The sequence below is a fragment of the Meles meles genome, chromosome 6, assembly GCF_922984935.1.
Source record: "Meles meles chromosome 6, mMelMel3.1 paternal haplotype, whole genome shotgun sequence".
In the NCBI taxonomy this organism is placed as follows: Eukaryota; Metazoa; Chordata; class Mammalia; order Carnivora; family Mustelidae; genus Meles; species Meles meles.
Genome location: NC_060071.1, coordinates 11960335 through 11979209, shown reverse-complemented (window position 1 = coordinate 11979209; position 18875 = coordinate 11960335). Strand labels below are relative to the sequence as shown.

At 42.2% G+C, this 18875-nt stretch overlaps 1 protein-coding gene across 3 annotated transcripts in view; it reads right to left on the bottom strand.

Moving 5' to 3' along the window:
- The window catches only part of CHD2 (chromodomain helicase DNA binding protein 2), a 119341-nt gene that overhangs the window by 20256 nt on the left and 80210 nt on the right, over positions 1-18875 (bottom strand). For 2 of the 3 annotated variants that reach the window (XM_046008465.1, XM_046008468.1), the window contains 8 exons: positions 14967-15008; positions 13550-13689; positions 8705-8843; positions 8359-8509; positions 7100-7222; positions 5730-5858; positions 4678-4818; positions 2850-2984 (listed from right to left, as the gene is read on the bottom strand). In XM_046008465.1, the coding sequence (XP_045864421.1) occupies positions 2850-2984; positions 4678-4818; positions 5730-5858; positions 7100-7222; positions 8359-8509; positions 8705-8843; positions 13550-13689; positions 14967-15008 (1000 nt within the window). The remainder of the gene's footprint in view (positions 1-2849; positions 2985-4677; positions 4819-5729; positions 5859-7099; positions 7223-8358; positions 8510-8704; positions 8844-13549; positions 13690-14966; positions 15009-18875) is intronic. The other variant, XM_046008467.1, reaches the window with a different exon arrangement.

Here is an 18875-nt window from a genome sequence, read left to right as displayed (position 1 = left end):
TTACAGGATATTACACAGTGTGGCATTTTGATAAAGTCTTTCAACACGGAAAGCAAAACTCTTTGTCGTGTAGGGCCGCAGAGGCAGCTGTGCAGCAGACAGGTCAAGAACCCAGGTGCTCATGCCAAACTATCTGGGTCAAATCTGTGCCCTACAGCTTACCTATGCTAACAAATAGCTTCTGTGACTCTACATTTTTTTAAAAAGGATTTTATTTTTATTTACTTATTCTTTGAGAGAGCGAGAGAGACAGCACGCATGAGTAGGGAGCAGGAGGAGAGGAGCAGGGAGAGAGAGAACCTCAAGCAGACTCCCTGCTAAGCAGGGAGCCCAACCCAGACCTCAAACCCACAACCCTCAGATCACGACCTGAGCCCAAACCAGGAGTCAGACACTTAACCGACTGAGTGAGCCACCCAGGTGTCCCTATTTTATCTTTAAGTAAACTCCACACCCAACTTGGGGCTCAAACTCACAACCCCAACATCAAGAGTTAGGCTCTACTAAGCCAGCCAGCCAGGTAACCCTCTTCATCTTATTTTTTAATAAGTAAAATGGAGAGAATTACCTATCCCATGGATTGTTGTGGAGAAAAAAGACGTAAAAGCACAAACAGTGCCTGGCTGTTTGTGTGAGTCATTACTGTCTTTACGGACAAGCAGAAATCATAAAATGCTAAAACCAAGCACAAGAACAGTGACGAGATCTAAAACTACTACCCTTACTTTTGGGGAAGTAAACAAGGACAAGCGTGGGAAACACCAGGGGCTGCAACTTAACTCGAGTCTTAAAAACTCACATTTGACAAGGCTTCGTGGTATTTGTTATCAATGTCTATTATATTTCTTAAGTTTTTCTACATTTTTAAAAGATTTTAGAATATTAAAACATGACAAGAAGAGCCAATAAGTGAAAGCATTTTTTAAAAATAAATGGTTATTATTAGAAGCATTAGGTTAGGATTTTCTCTTATAAATACTGGACTAAGGGGTGCCTTGGCTGGCTCAGTCATGAAGTATCTGCCTTTGGCTTAGGTCATGAGCCCAGGATCCTGGGATCGAGCCCCTGGCATCTGGCTCCCTGCTCAGCGGGAAGCCTGATTCTCCCTCTCCCACTCCCCCTGCTTGTGTTCCCTCTCTCACTGTCTCTCTCTCTGTGTCAAATACATAAAGAAAATCTTTAAAATACATACATACATACATACATACATACATACCAGACTAAGGAAAAACCAGGAAACAGATCAGATCAAAAACTGGTTGTACAATGAATTTATTCAGTCAGTTTATGCATTTACTGATAGACCTTTTTCTTTAGAAATACTTCTAACACCCAAATGTACTTTAACATAAGAATCGCTACTCGCCGTCAGACAGCAAAGGACAGAACAGTACAGAGAATTAAGAAATATGAGTTAAGGAAAAAGAAAAAATATATATGTGTGTACAGATTTTTGAGAACACAGAGAAAGGAGCAATGAGAGAGACGACTACCTTACAGGGTGAGGTCAATATTCTATCCTTTGCTGCCATGCAGCAGGAGTATTTTTTGATTTAGAAGATGAGGTTCTCTTTGAGACTGAATTAACTGCTCAAGGGAGCTGTGATTTGTGGAAGGTTGGGCAGAGGAGGCGGGGGGAATCGTGGAGCACGACACAATGCAGACCATGCAGCTCCAGTGAGGGGCTAAGGTCCCTGAGGACCTGCCGGCCTGTTTCCGTTCCCACTCGAGCCCTGGTCCATGCGCTCCCCCTCCCCATCACACTGCCTGTCCCATATGAGGAAAGAGACCGTGTCCTGGGTATGTCTCAGCCCCGAGCACCACAGTGTGGCAGCATGGAGGACACACCACACTCACGCTCGCCACTGCTCTCACTCACCCCGCCAGAACCCTGACCTTGTCTCATGTGACCTTGTCTCATGTGATGTCCCCTGGTTCTCACCACACTAGCCACAGTGGCCTTCTGTGACCTCACTGCACCACTGGTGGTCCTGCCACATGGCCTTTGTGCTTGCAGCTGCCTTGCCTTGACATGTTCTTCCTTCCCCTCACCTCTTACGACCTTTCCCTCCTCCTTCAGAATGCAGTTCAAGCATCGCCACCTGAAGCATGCCTTCCCAATAGCCCCTGCCTGGGTCAATCCCCTTCTTACAGGATCTTTAGAGCCATCTGCTAAAGAAACCCCCCAGCCCACCACAGTGGCACGAGCATGACCCCTGTGGCTATCTATCTCCCCTACTCAAATGTGAAGTCAGCAGCAACAGAAGCAATTCTCTTTGCAACATGGTAGAGAACTCCGGGGTTGGCACAAGAAAGTATTCAGTAAATATTAGCTCAGTGAACACCTCTGTTTCCCAAATGCCTCTCAGGGCCCCTACAGCCTTTCTCTGTTTTTATGAAGACTTTATTTGAGAGAGAGGGAGAGAGCATGTACACACATGGGGCGGGACAGGGTGGAGGGGGGAAGAATCTCAGCAGGCTCTACCCTCAGTACAGAGCCCAACACGGGGCTCAATCCCACAACCCTGAGATCACCACCTGAGCCAAAACCAAGAGTCTGATGCTTAACCAACTGAGCCACACCCACCGACCCCCTACCACAGCCTTTCTGACTGGGAGCACAAGATAAGAAATAGATTCCCCAAACTTCTTCCTCACCAAAGGGTAAGAAAACCTCTTCCTGCCTGCCTATCCCAGAGCAAAAGGTCTTTAGATAGCAGAAGCCATGTGTTCCACAGTAACGTACTACTGCTCGGCCAGCGGAGGCCATGTGGCTAGACCTGGGGAAGGCAGAACCACAGCAGGCGCCGTGGCCGCACACACCAGCACCCCTCAATTTCCAGACTTACTATGCTGAATGTCTCCTGGTCCAGATCATCATCCTCATCCTCTCCAATGGGGACAGGCTCACTTCCTGCTGTAATATGGACGGGACCCTGAGATCGCTTCGATTTACTTGAAGATTTGGCATCACCACCTTTAGGCTTTTAAGAAAGAGTTACAAGGAATCATTGTCACTGTGCAATCCTGCCTTGCGAGCTGGACATCTTAGCTATGTCACACCACTCCAGAGGGTCCGTGTGACAGGCTCAGTTTACAAAAACGGTAAAATAAAGTCTTCCGAAACATCACGTAATCAAATCTACATGACAAATGAATGGTTTAACTGTACATCATTTCCATTTCTGACTCCAAACACACCCAATTATAACTTCAGCTTCAGGACAATGCTATTTCAGCTTCTATTCCCTCATCCATAAAATGCACAAAAACATCATCAACAGGCAGAGATTATAAACTGGCAGAACTCTTGTACTCTATTATGTAGCATCTTTTATTAACAGCCTATAATCATACACTTTGACCTAGGAATCTGCATTAACTGCGATGCTGTAAATGATTGAAATGTACATGAATCTGGATACAGAAGGATGGAGATACATACATGTATGATGAACATTTAAAAAAATATTACTATGCTTTGTTTACAATTACGTAAAATATAGTAAAAGTATAAAAACATGGATAGGAAGATTGCAAACCATGGGAGGAAAAGGAGTTAGGCAGAGTAATGAAATCAGGAAAGAGGAATATGGGGGGCAGGAGGGGGATGCTTCAATACTATTGGCAAGATGTGCACAAACACGAAATACACCGGCCCAACAAAATGCACCTAGAGCAAATGCGGAAGAATGCTGGCCACAGTGCCATCCTGGGTGGTGGATAAGTCGACGTCTGTTAAATGGCTCCCTGTGCTTTTATTTTGGAAATATTTCACTCTTTTGAGTATCTTTCTGTGGGAGGAGAAATGCAAAGGCCTCTGGCACAGCACGTTTCCTAACTTAAGAAATTGGAAGTGATTTCAATATAGGAAGTCTACACTGCTTCCAAGATGTTATAATCAAATAGAATCTTCTTTATCTATTTGAAGTGATTTTAACAGTTACTTATTCATTGGGAAAGTTGTTTCTGATGTACTGCTTAGGGGAGAGCAGAAGGGCTACCCAAAGTCTGATCTGATCTCCTTTTTATACTTGTGCATACACATATAAGACAAAAATTCTGAAGATGAAGAAATCTATTAGAGATTGTCAGTGAATGGCAGAATTAGAGCTGTTACTTGTTTCTATGTCTTAATGACTAAGGGTTAACTGCAAAATAATTTCATCCGAAGCCAGCAAGCATACTTCGCAACATTCTACCAGGAATCTGTGGTTTGCAATTAACCTCACAGAAGTCCCTCAGTGAAGATTATATAATAGCATCCATTTCTACTCCAAAAGCTTCTCTTGATATGTCTGGGTTGACTCCTGTACTTCTCAAATATTCACATCATCTGTGGGTTGGACTCTTCCACCAGCATACGAGAACATATTTGACATCATTACCTGTAAATGCAGCTTTCTCTCACCTGTCCTATCTCATCCAAACTTCCCCTCTGAAACATGTAATAAGAGATCAACTAAAGGCCATCTATAGTTTAAAAAAACAAACAAACAACTCCCCAACTGCACATTCCCCTCTCTGTAAGAAGAGGTGTAGGCATCCCTCTGACAGCCCCGTCCTTCCTTCTTCGACGGACCCTTAAAGAGACGATTATTTCAGGGTGCTCAAGCCCCACTCTGTCTAAATTCTAGAAGAAATTTCAGATACTATGGGTATCTCAGTAAGCAATACCTTCTCTTTCTTATCTTTTGACTTCTTCCTTTCCTTGTCCCCTTCTTTGTCTTTCCTAGAACTCATTTGTTTCTCCTTGTTCTCCTTGTTCTCTTTCTTCTTCTGTTTCTTTTTCATTGGACTTTTCTCTAAGCCATCATCCTAGAAAACAAACAGGGCTGTGAGCTTTTGCCACAAACTTTAGATCTGCTCATCTGCTTTCTGGAGAGGAGCACTGTCCGCAACGGTTCATCACTGCATCTACACTTAGAGCTTGTTTTCAAGCACACAGCCCTACGGCACTCGCTCACACAATGCTAAGCTTCTCTGGTAATAACCAGGTAGGGCTGTAGCCACAGATGCTCTGCAACTCACATCCTCTCTTTAATTCTCACAGCAACGCTTCAACCATAAGCATTATCATTTCCATTCCACAGATGGAAAAAACTGAGGACCAGAGATATTACATACCCATCACCTAGTAACCGTCACAGTTGCTACTACTTTTTGAATTCATGTGTGCATGACAAACTTATGCCAGTTTCAGTCCCCACTGCCGATGCTCTTGGAGCTAATCTCAAAGTATCATCACACTTGAAGGGCAACAACATAAAATCCCATAAAGCTGTCACTCACTGAAACAACACACTGAATGCTACCAATTTTTCACTTTGCTCAAATTAGAGGTCACAAACTGGCAGGCCGTGAGCCAACCTGACCCACCGATGTGTTTTGCTGGCCCACAATGAACTGAACTGCAGAGGCATGAGGTCTCTGGTAAGCTGTAGTCCCCACCACCACTCCCTACCTTTTTCAAACAGAGGGCTGGGTGTCACGGGCCATCTATCATTACACCTCACAGGGTTCCCTTCACTGACTTCCATTACCTATGGAACTGTGACGGCTGGCTTGAATGAACAAATCACTCTCTTACAGGGGAAGCAGAGACATATATATTCTATTTTCACTTACTGACTCTGTGATGTAAACCAAACACATTCTGAATGGTTTTAAACCAGCCGGCACAATACGTGTAGCCTAAAAGAACCCTCAACTGGAATTTAGCGGCGTACCTTCACTTCTCCCTCCTCCGATGGATTGTCTGAATGTCTAGGAGATGAAAACTCAACCCCATGCTCATCTTTCAGCCTGGGTTCTTTGTTTTCCTTCTTTACTCGAGGCTTCCGCTTCTTTAATTTGGCCTGGAAAGGAGAAAAAATGACGATAAAACCACAAACCTCAGGAAGCATGACCAAGTAACATTGGGACTCTGCAGAGCAGCAGCAGCCCAACTCAAACGAGAAAGTTCAGAGGCAGTTCAAAGAAGCGTAACCAGTTCTACCTGGGGGAGAAAAAGGAAAACAGTGATGTACCATACATGTCCCTACACCACATAAAAGCATGAATATCCTTCAATCTATTGATTCCAGTGTGCAGCATTCATGCTAAAGATAGAATTCAAAAGAAGGAAAAGCACATTTACGCACAAAAATACAAATAAATCTATGAGACATTAAAGTAACATTTAAAAATCTAGACTTACATTCTACCTAAAAATGAAGGCGAAGGATAAAATGCTCTCAATCTACTCAACTATGATAGAGAGATCTAAAACAAATACAAACATGGTCTAATCTGTCCCTCCAGAACCTAACGTATAATTCGTACTCAACGTGTTATCTGGAGAATGGCACTACTTATGACAAGGTATGGAACTGGAATTAGGGTGATTTTTTCCCCCCTAAAATTCGTTTTGTTTCTAATATAAGGAAATTTATGTAAACGGCTGAGTTCTAGGAACACTAAGCACACACACACAACCCACCAAGACTGTGAGTGCCAGATGTAACATTTCACTGCGATTTTCTCATCTTTCTAGGCCTGATTTTGAAAGGAAAAATTGGGAAAATAAACGGAGATAAGGTTCGGATGAGCTCATCAGCAACTTCGCGGGTATTCTGTACTGAGTAAACAAGGCAGTCACAGCTGAAGGCCAGTTTCTGAAGGAAGCGTGGACTCTAACTACCCAACGTCACCTCTGGGATCCATCATTACAAGCAGCCCAGGGTCAGCTGTACCAGGTGAAGCCGGCGGTAGCCTTACAGTAAGCAGAACTATGTTCCAGAATTGAGGAAGCAGCATAAAGAAGCGGCAGTGCCTGTCTGGACCAAAGGGACTGGCAGAGGCGAGGACTATTTTGAGGCAAAACTGGAGGAGAATGGGCTTGTAAGGAAGTTGCCAAGATGTCTAGGCCAATCATCAAATGAACATTTCTATTATCATCAACCAAACCATCATGACTGGAACCTCAAAAACGACACCTGACTGCGGAAGGTACCGTGCAGTGTAGCGCCCGGAGAGCGCAAGGTCCCTTCTCCTCCCTAGCTCTGCAGGGTCGGAGCCTCGGACCTCTGAAGGATGCCCGCCTAGCAGCCGCGCTCACCTCTTCCCCGCTCGTCACGGCCCCCTTCTTCTCCAGACTCTTCCTGAGCAACTTCAGCAAGTAGTCCGCTCGGGTCTGCAGCTGCTTCCCCTGAGGCTTTTTATCTGTCTCCACGGGCAGAATCTTCAACAGGAAAGGAAGAGAAGCACCCGCCACCACCCATGTCCCGGTTAGTGGATCCGGATTCACAGAGACAATAAAGAACTGTGCAGTCCTTTCCCTCCCCAACCACCCAATAGACAGATAAAGCCTCAGATCCTATCTCATGTCCATGGCTCCCAGTCACTGAAAATCCCTTATGAGCCGTTCTCATTTTACAAAATGGGATGGAGAAATCCAGCTCTCCCACTGGCTCCTACCTGTGCTGTTAACAGGGTAGAACAACTCAGGTAGGAGGGGCTTGTTGGCTTCATCTGCTAGAGCATCCCAGCCGTCGTGGATTTCCTCCTTCCAGGAGCAGGGAATCCCTGGAGCTAGGTTAAAGCTTCGTTTTAGATTGAAAATGCTTCTTAGAGCATTGCCGGAGAGCACTGAGCTATGCCAGGACATGATCCGTCCCTGCTGCCCCAGCTGGACCTCTCAGGCCAGACTGGATTTGGTCTCAGCGCTTATGGCGGGGTGCTGTGACCCTCTGAGAACACCGCACATGGGATGAGCATTGTTTGACGTGCCAGGAAAAGCCCTGCCAGGAGCACAACATGGAGCGCATCCTACTAAAATTTGAGCCAGTCAGCTTTCCCTGCTTACAGCTCTGAGCACGGCCTTACTACCGGGTAGCCTGATTCACAACGGACAGGGTGGGAGGCTCAGTTTGTGGGAGAAGTACGGCCAATGTTTAATTCCACTACAAAAAATACCAAGGTGTGGCTCCTTCTCTGTGAGGAGAACTGGAACATGACGACTTCAAAAATGGTTTCAAACAAGAGGCCAACACTTAAGGCCGAGGACTTCTTGTATTTTTAATGATCTTACCCTGGTATTTGTTGTAATGAGATTGGACGTATAAGAATTAAAATTTTAAGATTTCTCCTGTGATTTCCCCAAAATTTCACCTGGCTATTATCTTCGTCTAACAGTACCACAGTCCACTAAAGAAGGTAATATTCCCCAAAACAAAGAAATCCCAGGAATGTATTACTGTACTAATTTCCGATCTGATCCCCCAACCCCCAGAAAATAGTAAAAAAATAAGTTATCCATATAAAAATACTGTATTTAACAAATCTTCTGGAAATCTCCAGCATCACAGATTTACCTACTTTGTCAGTTAACTTGAGCTCCGGGTCCGTTTTAATTAGCTCCCAGTTTCCATAGCCATGTTCATAAATTCCCAGCAGGAGTCGCGAATCATCCTCCACCCCCCACTCCACGTCGAAATGTGCAGCTTTCACTCGGCAGGTTAAGCAGTATCTAATGGAATTTCAAAAACAGGAAGACATGAGAAGAAGGGCCTTTCGAACTTGGAAATGAACACAAATGAACATGGACAAACTATCCTAATGTGTTACACAAAAGACAATGAAAACACTACGTAACAACACACAACTAGAACTTCAGCTCTTTCTTACAGCACAACCACTCAGCGTGTGCCCAGAATAGACTCACTTTTTTTTTTCTTCGGGGTCCACAGGGATCGATTTGTGCAGCATTTCAAACTCTTCCTCATGCTGTATGATGGATTTCACATTAACCTGGACCCCCGATATTTTGATTGTTGGGCCTCTCTTTTTCCCTGGTCCTTTCCCTAAAGGATACCAATTTCACATCCATTAAGTGAGAATGTGCTGAGTTCCACAGAAAACATTACCAGCAAACGCTGAATGCTTACTCACTCCATATATATATATCTCTGACTTATTTTGTCAGTTCAAAGATGTAATCTAAAGTCAAAAAAGTTTCTCAATTAACTTTCATAAAATAATCTCTAAACAGGGGCGCCTGGGTGGCTCAGATGATTAAGTCTCTGCCTTCGGCTCAGATCATGATCCCAGGGTCCTGGGATCGAGTCCCACATCAGGCTCCCTGCTCAGCCTGCTTCTCTCTCTCCCTCTCTGCTCCCCCTGCTTGTGCTCTCTCTGTCAAATAAATAAATAAAATCTTTAAAAATAATAGTAATAATAATCTCTAAACAATTCAGCTTTTGAAGATTCAGGATTTTTTTTAACCCACTGGTATTTACAATTCTATTTTAATCTTCCTATTTTATACTTTGGTTCCAAAAATCGAAAGTAAAGGAGATTCTGAAGGATTAGTAGTAACACTGAAGTTTTTCCTTTTGTTTTCTTACTATCCTAGTAGCAGAGTTCAAGAAACCCAAGTGTCTTCAAGATGATTTTCTCTATTAAAAAATAGGAGATAAAGTTAATACCATTTGAAATGATGAATAAAAGGTGTCATGCAACTATTTCCTTAGCCCTAGTAATAAATTAAAATAATCCTAGAATTAAAAATGAAACCGAGTCAACTCTAGCCAGATGTTGGCAAGATGATGGCACAAGATAATGACACTTGTCTGTGAGAGGAAAGATGGCTCAAAGCCTGAGAAAATATTTTTTTTTAACATTCAAGTTGATGAAACGGTGCTAAAATTATAAATATTTAGATATTCTTCTGTACTTCTCTAGAATTCACTTGCAAATGCTATTCCCAGTAATTCTGAAGACAGTTGGAAGAGAATGTGTGAAAATGGGAAAGGCACTTCTCCAAAAATCAGAAACCTGAGATTTATTCCCAAATCTACACAAAGTACCCCTTGCTCCCTTCTCTCTTCCCCTCTAACTCCTAGTTATTGACCTCTCTGTGTCTCAGTTTCCACATCTGTAAAATAAAAGGACTGCAACAGAAATATAGGCAAAAGAGATAATTCAGAGAAGGAAAAATAAATGATTCCTAAACATTTGAAAAATACTTGACCTCACTTGTGATCAGAGAAATGCAAATTAAGTATATACACATACCATTTCTAACCTATCATGTTGAAAAACTCAAAAATTGAAAACATTACACTGAAGAGACCAAAAGGAAACAGACACCCTCATGCAATGCCTAGTGGGAGAGCACAGTGCAAAATGGCATGCATACAAAATTATTTACCACAACACTAAAGCAAAAGGTTATATAACTGAATGTCCCTTAACATACAGTATATCCATAATGGATTATGCGTGTCTTTAAAAAAAAAAAAAATTAGGCAGTGAGGGAAAGAATAACCTTTTTTTTTAAAGATTTTATTTATTTGACAGAGAAAGATCACAAGTAGGCAGAGAGGCAGGCAGAGAGAGAGGGGAAGCAGGCTCCCTGCCGAGCAGAGAGCCTTATGCAGGGCTTGATCCCAGGACACTGAGATCCCAACCTGAGCCAAAGGCAGAGGCTCACCCATTGAGCCACCCAGGCATCCCAAGACTAACCATTTTTAATGGCACTGAAACATATACTAACCATAAAGAAAAATAAGTAAAACTCGATACACCAGGAAAAACTCCAAGTGGATCAGAGATATAGAAGTAACTGAAATCACAAAAGCACAAGAGGAGAAAAGTAACAGTGAATTTCTGTTTATCCTGGGAGTAGAGGCACTATTTTTAATAGACTCAAAATCTAAACACAATAAGGGAAAATACTGATACATTAAATTGTATTAAAAAATTTGTTTTTCTTAAAATGTTTTCTTAAAATGCCCTAAGCCATGTAGAAAGACAAATCACAAATTATAGGAGAAAACCAGCAACCTTAATTAGAAAAAGAAATCCTAAAAATTAATAAAATGGACAGAAGAGAAAATGGGTGGTTCACAAATGGCTCTTAGAAAACATTTACAACCTAACTCATTAAAAGAAAAACAAGACACCATTTCTCACCAATCAGTTTGGCAAAACCCAACCATTTGACAATATCCTGTTTGTGAGGCTTATAAACGAGTACCAGTATCCACTGCTGGTGGCAATTATGGTAGCAGACTGCTGGAAAATTTGGTAAAATCCAACCAAGTCATGCTTCCCCAGGACCAGCAGTCCCACTTCCAGAAACCTATCCAGAAGACATGCTCGTAGAGATACAAAACAGTATATCCATTAGACTCCGCGTCTACTGCAGCTGTCTTTATAATAGCCAATGACTAAAAACAACCCAAATATTCATTACTCAGGAACAAGAAAGTCTGAATTAACATCTACCCAAGCGGTGGAACACTGAAATTACAGAAGGAAAGAAAGAGGATGTCTACACGGTAGGCAGTCACCTCCACACGTGAAGCATGCAGGTGAAGAACACAATACGCGGTATGTTATTTTCTATAGAAGAGGGACACACGCACCGAAATTCTCACAAAGAAACAGTGGAAAGATAAACCCAAAATTAATAAAAATCGTGAAAGCAGGACTGGGGCCGGGGAGGGGCAGGAGGCCATGCTAGCACAAAAGTTTCTTCAAATGTTTCAGAGTTAAGTCAAAATGAGAAGAGCAATCCCTAAAAACTTAAAAATAACTGGAACTGAAAGAGGAGGCATTATCTATTAAGTTAGTGGCCTAACTACACGAGAAAAGTCTTGTAATAACGTGAAAACATGGTATTTTAACTGCACAGAGCTAGTAGGATGTATTCCTAAAGACAGAAAAAAAAGGCAAAAAAAATTCAAACCTCAAGAAGTTTAGATTGGCACTAATATTTAGAAACGCGTCTAATATAGGATAGGACAAATATATAATTATGTTAGCATTTTTAGGAACAAAAATTTTCCACTTAAGAAAAGAGTTATCAATAATCTTCCATCTGAGGGGGCGCCTGCGTGGTTCAACAGTGAAGAATCTTCATCTCAGACAATGATCCCAGGTTCCTAAGATCAAGTCCCGCATCAGGCTCCCCACTCAGCAGAGAGTCTGCTTCTCCCTCTCCCACTTCCCCAGTTCATGCATTCGCTTTCTCTCCCTCTCTCTCGCTCTCTCAAATAAATAAAAAAATCTTAAAAAAAAAAATAATAATCTTCCATCTGAATTAGAAATGCCACCCTAGATCCAGAGTACACTGAAGACCAGTTCATAGCAAATAACAGGTAGGGGCAACAAGTTATGCAATGGCAGGAGGAAGCAATCAGCCAGATAGATCCAGAAAAAGAAAGTGCATCAAGAAAGAGGGATGTGGGAGGCAGGAGACTGTAAGAAGGAACTATCTCCAAAATATACCATGAGATGGAAAAAGCAAGGTGCAGAAGAGTGTGCTTGCTGCATTTGTGTTATAAGGGGACAAAACATGATCTATTCATTTTTTGTAATATGAATTTCTCATTTCTAGAAAGATACAAGAAATAGGGTTACCAGTTTTCCAATTTGGAACCTTGTGAGTGTAAAATTTATTCACAATAATTACAATGAAAAATGAAAACATGGTAAACTTAAAGTTGACTCGGGTGTATTCTGAATGCTATATAAAAGCATGTATTCTCAGGGCACCTGGGTGGCTCAGTGGGTTAATAAGCCTCTGCCTTCGGCTTGGGTCCTTATCTCAGAGTCCTAGGATTGAGCCCCACACAGGGATCTCTGCTCATCAGGGAGCCTGCTTTTCCCTCTCTCTCTGCCTGCCTCTCTGCCTACTTGTGATCTCTCTCTGTCAAATAAATAAATAAAATCTTTAAAAAATAAATAAAATAAATAAAAGCATGTACATGGAGCACTGTCCAAACCACATCAATTTCTTAAAAAAAAAAAAAAGAGAAAAATAAATCTAAAGAAAATTTTGACTAAGGACACTTTGAAATTCTACTTCCTTCAGTAGTATCTTTAAAAAGAAAATCTAAAGCACAAATAATTCTTTCCTGGTGTCAGTGAACACTGCAAGCCAGACACCATGCTAAGCACTTCCTGTGAATGGAATCAGCCAGGAACCACTCAAACCCTCAGAGGCAGGCACTGCTCTTCCCCTCTGCAAATGAGACAGCTGTGAGGGTATAACTCGTCCAGCCCAATTATAACAAATTCTAGTGCCATGAGAATCTCACTATAACAAAAATGTTTATAATATTCACCCCATATTTTATTTATTCCAATTAATTCTCTAAATCCTTTAAGTCTGCCATAACACAATCCGTATTTGTATATCCAAGATGACTCGTGATGCTTGTGATCTACAATGTCCTCATCTGCAGCCAAAATACAGATGTATCCACTCGGCTCTGCCCACTCAAGTCTTTACATCATTCAAGCCAATCTAAGGTTTCTGTAGCAACATCAGAAGAAACCACTCACATCGCTCATTACTCTCCATTCCCCACCTTCTGCAAATCGACTTCGTTTGTGAGCAGATCTCTGGGATCTTACAACACTGAGCTCACGTAAGGGCAGGTCAGAATACATACCTCAAAGGATTAGGGATGCATGGGATAGAGGCCTGTTCTTCAAAAACAAAGCCCATCAGAAGCACAATCCCCAGTCCGAAAGTGCCGGGTCTGGGAGAACTTACCCTCGCTGGCGTTTTCCTTCAGCTGTTCTTCATACTCCTGCATGGCTGACACACAGCTGTTGTGAATCAGTTCCCCCAGGCGTTTCAGATCTGCTACAGACTTATCTACCAGCTCCGCATCTCGTGCTATGCACTCCAGCCTGAGGAAGGACAAATACAGGGACAGATCAAGGCCCTGTGCCCACTTCTCTAACGTCCCATGAGATACCCCGTGGGCTCATATAAGCCTGCTCCTGCAAAAATAAAAACATTACATTCTTCTCGACTTTATTGATCATTCCAAGGCTCCAGCAAGAAAGCCTCCAAGAGTGACTGAGGGCTAACCCACTCATTTTCCATCATCAGGAACTGTGATCTGGAATAGTCCGCAAAGTAATTTCAAAGAACACAGGGGAAGGAGCCGGCTTTCTCTACTAACTAGATGGGCTGCCTGACAGTGGCAGTAGGAGAAGCGCCAAGGCTGTCTGCACTCATCTGCTGCCTTATGCTCACTTTCCTCCCTCCAGCCTACTTTCATTCTTTACAATATTCCTAGAAGCAGAGTACAGTACGTCTCAGTGATCTTATATGGAGCATGAAACACACCAACGTCCAAAAATCAGGCTGCCAGAAGGGGCCAGATGCACTTTTCCACACCTTGGTGGTTTTTATGGTCCCTACCTCAGACAAGCATTCTATCCTGGGTGGCCAGCAACAACCCTGGAGAGGTGCACCTGACCTTCTTGGTTCCACTGCTACGACCGCTACACATCACGGCTTCCTCTCCAAATGAGAGGACAAATGCAAAACACACAGGCTGTAATTTCCTTCCACTCCATGAGTTTATCAGGAAGAAGAGAAAGGCATCTGCTATTTCCTTCAAGTCAATACTATTATTTATGGGCTATATTGCTGATTCTGGACAAAGCAAAATAATGAGCTAGTTGAGGTGGTCTTTTGTTAAAATCCAACTTCTGAGTTCATTTCCTGAATGCCTTAAAATAGTAATGTCAGCCAACCCTCTAGTAAGTTCCTGCTGGCAAGATGTTATTTACATTTAATCCCCATGACACCCTACTAAGAAGCAGAAGGCTACAAAATCACGAATTTACATTACTAAATAAGGACTAAATACGTGCATTTTTCCAAATGGAATTATCTGACTATCACTTCTGGAAATCATTTCCCTGTATTCTGCATGTACTTGCTTCATGTTCCACTCAAGCAAAATCTCTGTACAGATGGTCATTTTTGGCATCCCTCCCCAAAAGGACGTGTACAATCACACAAGATATAAATATTTGTAAAAGAATGTTTCCAGGATGAAAAAAAAGTTCCCAGCATTAGTACTAAGTGGGAAACAGTACATCTCCCCCCCCCCCCCCCAAAAAAGCCTGCTACATAATAAAAATGAGAAACAGGTGACTAAGGAGCTTACCGTTCAAGAGGGAGACCGAACTTCTTATATGCCTTGATGAACCTGAGAACACAATCAATAAAGCACATTAAAAAACAGAGGCTTTGGCTCTTTACTGCAACGTATCCTGTGGTGAATGGACCATGCCGCACACACTGTGTGAGAACAGACTGAGCCCAAACCATGTAACTGCCACTCAGCAGAAGAATGCTGAATGTTTTTGAACTGATCCACTTAAAATAACGAGTGCTAAAGATGCAGTAAAATTAAAGATCAACGTTATTCTCAATGACTGATCAAGAAACCGTTAAGGGATGTAAAAGATAATGGTGATCTAACTCTAATAGTACCCTTTTTCAGAAGGTACAAGTTTATGGAGTTCAACACGTAATTAATGATTCAACCACAACTCCTGTGATAAGACCCCAACATGGTTAACAGCTCTATCCAGGGACTGTCAATATCAATTCCATACAGTAATATTTATTATTTTCTGGTCCATAACACAACTGTACGATTTTTAAGACTGCCTTAAATACTTATGGGAATAAGGCAAAGTAAAATAAACATGTGATTTAAAACTTCTTAGACAAAACTACTTTGGAAACTCTGCTGATTTCTTCTGCCCGACCTTGTCTCCAAACAATCCTTCCACAGGTCTCTACCCCTAAACTATACTGTACGTCAACCGTGTCATCTGTTTCCCTCCTTAGAACCAATCACTAACACTTTCACTGAAAAGTGAGAATCACTGTACTCGTCCACATCACTAAAATCATCTGGTTAGGCAACAATGTAAGGTGAGATACTTTGCGGAGATAAATGGAAACAGAGAACACAGCAACTAAAAAAAAGGGGACGGGAATGGGGCGCCTGGGTGGCTCAGTGGATTAAGCCGCTGCCTTCGGCTCAGGTCATGATCTCAGGGTCCTGGAATGGAGCCCCGCGTCGGGCTCTCTGCTCCGCAGGGAGCCTGCTTCCTCCTCTCTCTCTGCCTACCTCTCTGCCTACTTGTGATCTCTCTCTCTCTCTGTGTCAAATAAATAAAATAAAATCTTTAGAAAAAAAAAGGGGGGGGGGGGACGGGAATGAGCAGGCCCACAGCTGGGAATCAATACTAAGGAAGAGCACGGACAGGACTAGGAAAGTGTTACATGGGAAAGTGAACGTGAAGCTTGTTCCTCAACTCTACCTTTCTCCTTCTTAATATACACTGAAATATTTCATGTATAAAATAATACGATGTTTGGGGATTACTTCGAAGTAAGCCTAGGAGGGAGAAGCATTTCTGGAATGGTGGAGTAAGAACTTCTGAGAATCTGCTCCTCCACGAAAGTAGTAAGAACACTGGCAAAACACTGTCACGATGGACTTTGTTAGAACTCTGGCGTTTACTCAAGCACACGGCTGGAACTCAGTTAAGGAAGAAATGAAAGCTCTCTGGCATTTTACTTTTGCTCTATTCCCATGCTCCTCTCTCCACGCTCCATGACAGCCTGGAAAACCAACACCTTTGCAACTACAGTAGTTGTCCAAAGCAGCAGCCTATCAGCCCCAGAGGAGGGAGAACAGGTCTGGAGTGACCCCAAAGCTCTTTTCCATGAGAACACACTATCTGACCTGGCAACACCCTGAGAAACTCCATTCACAGGCCTGCTTTCCTTGACCTCTCTGTGAAAATTACGGTCCATAGTTCATTGCTGAAAACAATTAGAAGCAAAGGTTTAAGACCACAGCTACTTGGGCAACATAACCAATTTAGGGTAAGAACAGGATGACCAAAAAACTGAAAAGGAAAAACTGATGGGAATGTCCACAGGGAGTTTTGGAAAGCTGACGTGTTCCTAAAAACCTATAAAACCACGCATGAGAGCAAGGGCATGTGCACGCACAGGAAAGACCTGAGGTGGTTCACCTGTCACCTCCAACCAGCCCCAGGCTCTGTGCAAGCCAAGAACTGATGACAAGGCAGAGCCGTGCCATGCCTGCCAGACCACTGAAAACGTGCCCCTGATAAACACACGGAGCCCTTCAGCAAAAGCCGGTAGACTTACTGGCTCGAGGCATTTAAGCAAATCTCTGTCCAACCATTAGCTAATGGCTAAGCTAGATGAGCAGAGACTTGAAACCACATGACAAGGAATACAGACTTCACAGAACTAGTCCAGGAAAGTGACTAAACGAACAAAAAGCAAACAGCAAACACAACAAACTGGCTGTCCGGGGAAATCTGATTTCCACACCTGCCACACTGTACTACTGACAATGTCCAGTTTTCATCAAAAATTATAAAAAAAAAAAAAAAAAAAAAAAAATTATAAAAAACACAAAAACAAAAAAGTAGGACCCATACACAGGAAAAAAAAAAAAAAAATCAATGAAAATAGTCCCTGAGAAAGTCCAAAAGTTGAACTTAAAAAACTGGACTTCTAAAACCAAGAAAAAATTAAGAAATTCACAAATAAACAAAGATAAAGAACTTGCTGCTACCAGACTTGCCCTAAAAGAAATACTGAAGAATCCTTCAGGCAGAAATCAAAGGACACCAAACAGGTAGCTAAAATCCACACAAAGAAGTAAGAAGAGTAACTAAGTATAGAGATAGCATAAATGTACTTTTGTTTGTTAACTCTTTTCTCCTGATTTTTAAAAAAACTGCATAAAAGCAGTTATTATAAAACTGTGTTGAGGGGCACCTGGGTGGCTGAGTGGGTTAAAGCCTCTGCCTTCGGCTCAGGTCATGATCCCAGCATCCTGGGATGAACCCCGCATCAGGCTCTCTGCTCAGCAGGGAACCTGCTTCCTCCTCTCCCTCTGCCTGCCTCTCTGCCTGCTTGTGATCTCTGTCAAATAAATAAATAAGATCTTTAAAAAAAAAAAAAAAAACTGTGTTGACAGGTTTATAAAGGGTAAAGATATAACTTCTGTGACAATAATAACACAGGAGGGGGGAGAGGAATGAAGTTATATTGGAGTAAATTTTTAATATACCATTAGAATTAAGGTGATGATAATCCAAACTACACAATTCCAAATTAAGGTACTAATTATCATCTCAAAGACAACCACTAGGAAAATAACTCTGAAAATACAGTAAAAGAAACTGTATAAGAAATTGAGAAACACAAAGAAAAACAAGGGAATTAAAATGGTATATTAAAAACTAACCTACATAACACAAAAGATGGTAGTAACAGGGGACTAAAGGAAAAAGACACAAGACATAAATAGCCAAAGGCAGATATAAATTCTATTTTGTCAGTAAATACATGAAATGTAAATGTGATTAAAGACTCTGATCAAAAGGAAGAGACTGAGGGGCGCCTGGGTGGTTCAGTGGGTTAAGCTTCTGCCTTTGGCTCAGGTCATGATCTCAGGGTCCTGGGATCGAGCCCCGCATTCAGCTCTCTGCTCAGCAGGGAGCCTGCTTCCTCCTCTCTTTCTCTCTGCCTGCCTTTCTGCCTACTTGTGATCTCTGTCTGTCAAATAAATAAAGTCTTCAAAAGGAAGAGACTGAAAGAATAGATTTTTTTTAAAAATGATGGAACTACATACTGTCTGCAAGAGACACAAGCCAGACTCAAAGACAGGCATACTGAAATGAAAAAGATAATGTGCATACGATATCCAAATGAGACCTGAAGTGGTTATACTATCAGATTTTTTAAATGAACTTTAGGACAAAAATTATTACTGGAGACAAAAGGACATTTTATGAAGATAAAAGGGCCTATCCATCAGACAGAAGACATATCGGCTATAAAATGCATGCACCTAATGAGAGCCCCAAAATACATGAGGCAAAAACTGACCAAAGCAGAGGGAGAAACAGACAACACAATGGTAACAGGTAGAGACTTCAACACCCCGTTTTCAATAACGGCTAGAACCAGCAGGGAGACGGTGAGTAAGGAAATGGAAGACTCAACC